The 8711-nt window shown below is 34.1% G+C and overlaps 1 protein-coding gene across 1 annotated transcript in view; it reads right to left on the reverse strand.

The window, feature by feature from the left end:
• LOC133333792 (uncharacterized) overlaps positions 1-7724 on the reverse strand; it is a gene marked incomplete at its 3' end in the record, with an annotated part of 31237 nt that extends 23513 nt beyond the window's left edge. Inside the window, exon 1 of the mRNA XM_061542081.1 lies at positions 7709-7724. Within this exon, the coding sequence (XP_061398065.1) occupies positions 7709-7724 (16 nt within the window). The remainder of the gene's footprint in view (positions 1-7708) is intronic.
• Positions 7725-8711: the final 987 nt, after the last annotated feature.

Genomic DNA, 8711 nt, shown 5'->3' on the forward strand with positions numbered 1-8711 from the left:
ACCGGTGGAGCGTAGGAGTGTAGGATAGATGTACCAAAGGGTTTTTGGAAATTCGACCAATAACTATCCGAAAAGTACGAAAATGTACTAAATCTGGTACAATTCTGTAGCAAGTGAACGGATAGCATTAAAAACTTGAAATTTGGAGTCTGGAGCATACTCATTTGTACGAATAGTACTATATCGTACTATATTTGGTACAAATTTAATTTGGAGATCCAAATCGAGCTGGAATCCTGGAATTTGAAATTAAAATTACAGTCGGAGTGTAGGATTGGGATATGAACGTAGTTTTGGATATTTGTTACTTATGTGTACGAAAAGTACTAAATCATACTATAATCGGAACAGTTTGGATTTGGGTTATCCTATAGAGCGGGAACAATGAAATTTGGAATCAGGATCACTGTAGGGGTGTGGGATTGGTGTCAAGATTCACTTTAATAATACTCATGGCTACTAAATAGTACTAAATTTGATACAATTCGAATTTTAGGTGAACCAATAGAGCTAGAATCATGAAATTTGAAGTCAGAATCACTATTGAGGTGTAAGATTGAGATATGTAGGAAGTTTTAGAAATGTGTCCTAAATTTGGTATAATTTGAATTGTGGGTGTACCGATAGAGTTGGAATCCTAAAACTTGGATTTGGGATCACTGTGGAGGTATAGGATTGGGGTATGTAGGAGGGTTTGAAACTTGGTACTACTATGTACTAAATTTAGTACGATTTGGTTTTTGAGTGAACCTAAAGAGTTGGAATCCGATAAAGTTGGAATCCTGAAACCTGGATTTAGGATCACTGTGGGAGTATAGGTTTGGGGTAGGAAGTTTTGGAAATAAGTACAACTGTGTACTAAATTTGGTACAATTTGAATTGTGGGTGTACCGATAGAGTTGGAATCCTAAAACTTGAATTTAGTATCAGTGTGGGGGTGTAGGTTTGGGTTAAGTAGGAAGTTTTGGAAATTCTACTACTAAATTCGTACAATTTTAATTGTGGGTGAATTAATAGAGTTGGAATTCTGAAATTTGAATTTGGAATCATTGTGTGGGTGTAGGATCGGGGTATGCAGGTAGTTTAGTTAGATGGTTGAGGAGGGTACTTATGGAAATAATGTGTGCTAAATGGAAAATTTGGTAAAATTTGGATTACATTGAACCTTAAGAGCTCGCATCATGAAATTTGGTACTCAAATTTAATTTATGGTTGATATTATAAATAATATGTTAATACATTTTTAAATATTTCCTACATTCGCTAACGAAGTTGCGGGCATATGCTAGTTTTAATATGAAAAAGGGGGTTATATGGGAACTACCCAAAAAGGGGGCGAATATTAATAATTTTTGGTAGGTAGATTTGCTACCATATACGACACCAAGTAACAGCAAGTTCGGTCGAAAAATGTGATCAAAACCCCCAAAACACCGGAAACGGTATCCTAAAAAAAAATTTGGGGTACCGTTATATGGTGGCTACCAGAAAAAGTGGACCTATATTTATAATTTTTTTGTGGAGAAATTTAGTACCCAATAAGAAGCCAATGCACAAAATCTCAGAAAATTTGGTTAAAAAACGCATTCAAGAACCCCAAGATACCGGAAATTGGGATGTACCACTATATAGGAGTTATGCCTAAACGTGGACCGATATATCCCATCTTCGAACTTGACCTATCTGCAGACAAAAAAAAAAAACGATCTGTACAAAATTTTGGCGATCTATCTCACTTCATTTAGACGCTAGAGTGATTACAACAGACAGACGAACTTATGCTTAAAAATAAGTTCGCAATATTGAAGATAGAAATTTTTAACTTCTATTAATGTTACTTCTGGGATGTTTGATATTGACACCCCTATATATCGATACCCCTATAATTTAGTATTTTAAGACTTTTCTTCATTTTTTATTAACTAATAAGGTATTTTTGTATCTCACTGGGTGGAAAAGTACCCTGTGCAAAATTCTATCGCTGTCGGAGAAATATTTAATGTATTTATTGCAACATTTACATAAAATCGGTCGAAACTGTATATGGGAGCTATATCGAAATCTGAAACGATTTTCACAAAACTTAACATACTACACTCCAGACTCAATTCAGAACGCTATGCAAAATTTCGTGCAAATCGAAAGAAATATAGGGGCTTTAATACCCCATTTACATGAAATCGGACGAAAATATGTGTGGGAGCTATTTCTAAATCTGAACCGATTTCAACAAAACTTAACACACGTCGCTCCGGACTCAATTCAGCATGCTATGCAAAATTTTGTGCAAATCGAAAAAAATACCATCATTAATACAAAATCGGACGAAAATATGTGTGGGAGCTATGTCTAAATCTGAACCGAAACTTAACACCCGTCACGTCAAAAATAAAAACAAAAATACGAACAGATATTGATATTCTACACAAGTAGAATCTGAAAGGTAATTTCTTTAAGTTCACTGAAAAAATATTTTTAGAAAATCCACGACTCTTTAAGGTCCCTGAAAATATATGTTTAAAAAATCCACGACTGTTTAAGGTCCCTGAAAAAATATATTTAAAAATCCATGCCTGTTTAAGTGGCGTTGCTCCTTACAACATATTAATAAATTGTCAACATTGACATCCATGTGTCACGAAAAGGATAATAGCCTGCAAATAACTATTGTTATAGAAATTCTTGTTTATATCCTTCTTCTGCATAAAGAGAACATTTTTCACTTTAGCCCGAATTTTGGCACACTTGTCACACTTTTGCCTTTCCATTTTTCTTGATATTTCTATTTTCATGTTCCCACGAAAGTCCATGGAGCCCAAAAAAATAGAGGTCACCCAACACAAAGGAAGCAAAACATTGACGAAGGCAAAACAAATGTGCCTAATACGTGCAATTTTTGCATTTTCTTATTGTTGCTGTTGCTACTTGTCTGGGCCATAGATTTCGTGTGACACATCATTCGTTTTCTTCATTGTTCCTTTATATACAACAAAAGATATATTAAATTATATATTTTGTTTTTTTTTATATATATTTTGTTACCTTTATATTTGTTCGTTATTCATCCGTTGTAAAAAAAAATATATAAATGGCCATATAACGTGATGTTACTTTGATTGATTAACATTCTATGTGAGTATTTTCCGTTGGTAAATGGTGTTAAGTGGGGGTAGAGAGTGGATCTGACAGGATTAGTGGAAAATTAATTTATTGATTTGCCTAAATGTAATAAATGATATGTCTAGGGGGCATATTTCATTCGTAGGTATAAAATAGTGTAGGACATAGAAATGTCAAGGTATAATTTTATTTGTTAGATCTGACAAAAGGATAAAGGACTAAAATATTATTTTATGTACTAATTTTTTTAGGTTCCCAATTTTTATAGTTACTAAAGCTCCCTAAAATAAAATTTCTAATTTTAGAAATCATTTATATATTAAAATTTAAAATCCATCTAGAATATCTATAAAGAAAATATCACTGTATTAAAGTTCGAACGTAAAACAAAAACATCCAAAGAAAATACTAAAATAAAACGTGAAAAACATAATCACCCAAAACAGATCAACATTTTAGTAGCAATACGTTTGAAGGTACACGTAAAATTCTGTTTTATTATTATCTTCAATTCGTTGTGTAATAAAAGTTCCGGAATTCGAATGAACGTCTGATGAACTTTAAACACCTCTTAAAATGGCAACAAAGAAAGGCAAGAAGAATAGCAACAGCTTTGCCAATAAGAACAATGCTCTAAAAGCAACAAAAACGAAAGGAGAGAAAATATAGAAGTAATTTTCAACACATTATCCAGTCATGACATCATAAACGTAAATGCAAACATTTACTCAAACCGCTTCTATGCCCCACTTTTACTTTCCTCCTCCACCCTAACTTCTTTTTGAACTCCCTTTCAAAATTTTTCCTATTGGAGTAACAGCAAAAAACATTAGAAATACCTTTAGATTCCATTTACGTGTTGAGTGTTTATTGCTTTGTCCTTTTATTTAAAACGTCTCATTCCCCGGAACTTCCTTCTTTACACCTATACCACCCACCCACCAATAAAAACAGAATATTGGAATTTATAATAATTCCCTTTCGTTCGTTGTTGTTTTTTTTTCATGGTGTTCGACAATAAAAATCATTCGATATTCAACATAACAATATCCGTTTCCATTTAGCAACAGCCATTTTATTACAATCTAATAACATTTCAGTTTATACACCACCTCTTATGTTTATTTCACTGTTCGATGTTATTATCTCGAACAGATGAAATGCTAGAAGGGGTGGTAAAGGGGTGGTAAGGAGTATAAAATAGGAAAAATACTTTAAAATTGCGAAATGAATAAAATCAAAATATTTGAAATGCATAATCATGAAATTGTCTAGTTGGCTATACTGAGGAGTAAGTATAAAGGAGTCGAAATATGGAGAATCTATTTGGGATAAATATTTTATATTGTTGTTGACAGATAGAAACTTTAGTCCTGTTATATTAATTCAGTTCGATTTTTTTAATTCAGTTTTTAAATTTTACCACAATCAACGTCGCATTGACCTCGTTCAGGAGCTGTTGAAAACCATCGATGATACAGAATCAAAAATCAAGGGTGTATAGCTTTAACTTTCAATACAACGGTCAACTTCGAAGATACCAAATCATCAGCTCAAATCATCGATGCTTATACGTCAGATTTTGTCTAAAAACAAACTCATAATCATTGTTAATTAATATTTTCTTTCATTGTTTATTTTTCCATAGAATATAAGTAAAAATTCTTATAATCATGAGAAAGCCACTATTTTTTCCAAAAATATAAACATTTCATAATAACAAAACTATATTCATACTTCAGTCTACTTTACCACTATTTTCCTCTCTCTCTCCTTTGACAAAAACATATGTACTCCTGCTAAGAAAAACATACCACCACCATTCATAGTTCGGCTGTGTTTTGTTTGTATCGTCCTCTGCCTCTTCTCTCACTTGGTGGTTGTCAGTTTTGCAACCGTTTGTTTGTCTTCATTTTCTCTTGCTTATAACCGCGATCTCTCCACTCACGCGATTGTGGCTAGTTTTGCTTTCTATTGATTCTTTATATCAGTCACTGCTACCGACTTCTGCATTGGTGTTATAAAATTCGCATATGTGTTTTCCAAATTAATTAGATATAAATGCCAAATACAGTACGAGCAACAAGTTTAACATTGTATATGATACTTATAATAACGCAAAACAACAAAGTAAGAAGAATCGAGACAAAAAAAAATCAAGAAGAAATAGACAAACTATTTTTGTGTCATAATGAACGCGCCACCACCACCAAACACAACTACAAAGTGGGTTTTGTCTCTATCTCCCCCTGACAACAGAAAACAGTATTTAAATGTTTAGGAATTGCATTCATAAAATGCAGAAATCCGGACATTAGCAACATTTTCTGAACACTATTTATATAATAAAATAATTAATTTTTTCTGTGAGTATTTTTGGTCCTCGCTGACGTTTTTCTCCACCTAACGCTAAACGAAAAGCGTTTACTACCCATTTTGAAAGGGTTTCGAGGATGGGCAAATACGTTGGCACTAGCGTATTATATCTTGGAGAGATTACTTTAATGGGGTCAATATAAATAGTTAATGATTATGAATTGACTTCGTATATGTATACTGAATTAAACCTATTTTGCTTGTAAGTTGTTATTCGCAAATAAGCAAATTTGGTGGACCCTGGATATTTCAATTTATTATAGGCTAATTTTGTGAAAATCGGATATTGTTTCGTTTTCGCCATCCAAGATTATGTAGCTATGGAAAATTTTGTGCACATCGAATAAGACTTTATGGGGCATTAACATAAAATCGGTCAAAAAATATATGGAAGTTTATCAATAATTAGCATGTGTTTCCGGGCTTTTGTGCATAATTTAAAATAATGTGGAACGAATTTTGAGACTTTTGCGAACTATTGAAATTAATGAAAATCGATTCATCTTTATCTGAATCAATTGTCTTCAGTCGTTGCCCTTTGGTCAAATAAATGACCTGTGTCAAATTTCATCTCATCGAATCATTATATGGCGGCAACCCCGAAGCTTAGTCCAATATTTATAGAATTTGATAGGTATATTTTATCCCAATCCAAAATAAAAAATTAAAGCCAATTTAATTGAAACACGTCTTCAAACTCCTCAAATTTCTGAAATTTGTTACCGTTATGGAGGCACAAAAAAGTAAACCATTTTAGAAAGGTGTTGGTAGAAATATTTGCTCCTCAATAAGAATCCAAATTATAGTCTACGATTGAAAAACTTGCTCAAAATTCCCAATATACCGAGCCCTCTCGTGATTTCAACATGAATGATAAATTTAATATACATGGATGGTATATGTGGCGAATGGTTTTATATAGCAAATAAGGAGGTCAAGGGAAATGAAAATTTCAAATTATATAATTATAACTTAAGATTTTCAACCAGATTTGTAGAAGACTTAATAGATATCTGTCGCATTATAAATCGGCTATATCTTCACGAGTTTTTGAGATTTTTATAAATGGACATTCTTGAATTAGGATAGTTTTGAATTCTCACAACATGGCCTAGCCAACGTAGTCGCCGCAGCTCGATACGTCTGACTACGTCGATGTCTGAGAATAGATGATACAGGTCATGGTTCATTCTATGGCGATATTTATCGTCGACGCAGATCTGCCCATATATCATCCGGAGAGTTTTCCTCTCAAATACCCCAAGACCTGCCTCATCTTAAAACGGATGTCATTCTTTATGGCGGTATATAAAATCATTCACTATCTAGAAGTTGTAGTTTTCAGGTTCCACAGTTGGTCCGAGTCTTCTGGACGTTTTGCGCGTTGAAACTATCAACTTGTTCTTCTCGCCATTTACTGCCAGGTCCACTTTGGCAGACTCCTTCTCAATTCGTTGAAAGGTGGATGTTACCGCTCGCTTTGGTGTACAGAGTCTCACTTCTTTTCACATTTGCATCTCGTATGACCTTTTCCAGCAGGATGTTAAACAGGTCACACGACAAACTGTCAACTTTTCTGAATCCTCGTTTGGTATTGAAGGGATTTATAAAGTTACTTCCACTTACAATTGGATTTGCTACGACCAGTAGATGTGCAGAGACACCATAGGTCTATATAAAGCCCAATAAGTCTGCACAGAGGCCGATTGAAAGTATATACAGGCTTGCTGAAAGACCACAGGTCAGTATAAAAACACAGGTGTGTATAAAGATCAATTGGTCTGTATGTCGAACATAGGGGTTTATATAGTCGAATTGGTCTGTATGTACACCAAATGCCTCTACAAAGACCAATTGGTATGTAAACAGACAGTTTGGAAGTGTATTGATATCACTAATAGAACAACTGACAGCCCATAGGTCTGTATAAATACCACTTAGTCAGTATAGAGAAAACAGGGGTTTATAAATATCAATTGGTCTTTATAAAGATCTGTGGTTTCTAATTGACGATTTGGTCCTTATAAAAGCCTCTGTTCTTAAAACAGACCAATTGGCATATATATTTGGTTGGGGAAAAAGAAATCCATTAGGCCGGTTGTCGAAAATGTCGATAAAATTGGAGAAATGGTCGTATTTGACCGGCATTATAGCTGTCGTATCATCGCCCAGGAGCTAAAAATAGACCATAGAACTGTTTTAGACCATTTACACAAAGCTGGATTCATGTTTGGGTGCCACACCAACGACCAGAAATGGCCAGAATTGGCCAACAGGAGAGGTGGTGTCGTGTTCCACCAGGACAACGCTAGGCCACAAACATTTACAATGGCTAGCCAGAAACTTCGAGAGTTTGGTTGGGAAGTTTTAATGTATCTAGGGAGGATTGTGAAAATTGACTACTAGAGATTTTACATATAGAGAGCAGGACTTCTATGATAGAGGCTTTATGAAGTTTCCTTTTAAATTGCAACAAATCATACAAAAAAGCGGTGCATATTTGGCCCAAATCGGACTTTCTGAAGCATGTTAAATAAAGTTATTATAGTTCATATAAAAAATGGATTTATTTGTCCCCATCCTAATAATATCCTTTGTTCACTTATTGACTTCTAAAAATCCCTCAATATTGTTTCAAAATTTACCTGACAAACTGTGTCATTCCACCTTATTTTTAACCAAACATATTTCCCAATTTTGATAGAAAGAAAATTAACTTTAAACCCATCATCATCGTCATCACGACAATGTTATACAACAGCTTAACGTCCTGACACATAAATAACCACATTAGCTTCGGGAATGTGTTGAAGTAAAAAAAGGCACCAGCCAAAAAAATCTATGCCAAAAATTATGATGATAACGTGAACATATCTACTCCAACCGGCAACGATAACCGGTAAAATCCCATGTTATCTTCCAGCATAATAATAACATAGAGAAGACTTCCAACAAAAGAAGTATGACAGGGAAGGGCTAAGACGGAGGGGTGATAACATCAAATACCCCCAAAAACTAGGGTATATTAAAGTTAAACAGGCTATTACATTTTACAAAATCGTGATGATGGCAGTCACGAAATTGTAGTTTTTGTTTTGTTGCAGGAGCTATATTTACTCCTTTTTTCTATCCTACTTCTTTTTCCGGGGCTATCATAAGTAGCACCTGGCCGGTCGGTCGGGTGGAAGAAAAAAAGGCAGGGACATGAAGTGTTG

Source organism: Musca vetustissima, unplaced genomic scaffold (assembly GCF_032173495.1).
Source record: "Musca vetustissima isolate MV318-11 ecotype Yass unplaced genomic scaffold, APGP_CSIRO_Mvet_v1 utg69406, whole genome shotgun sequence".
NCBI lineage: Eukaryota > Metazoa > Arthropoda > Insecta > Diptera > Muscidae > Musca > Musca vetustissima.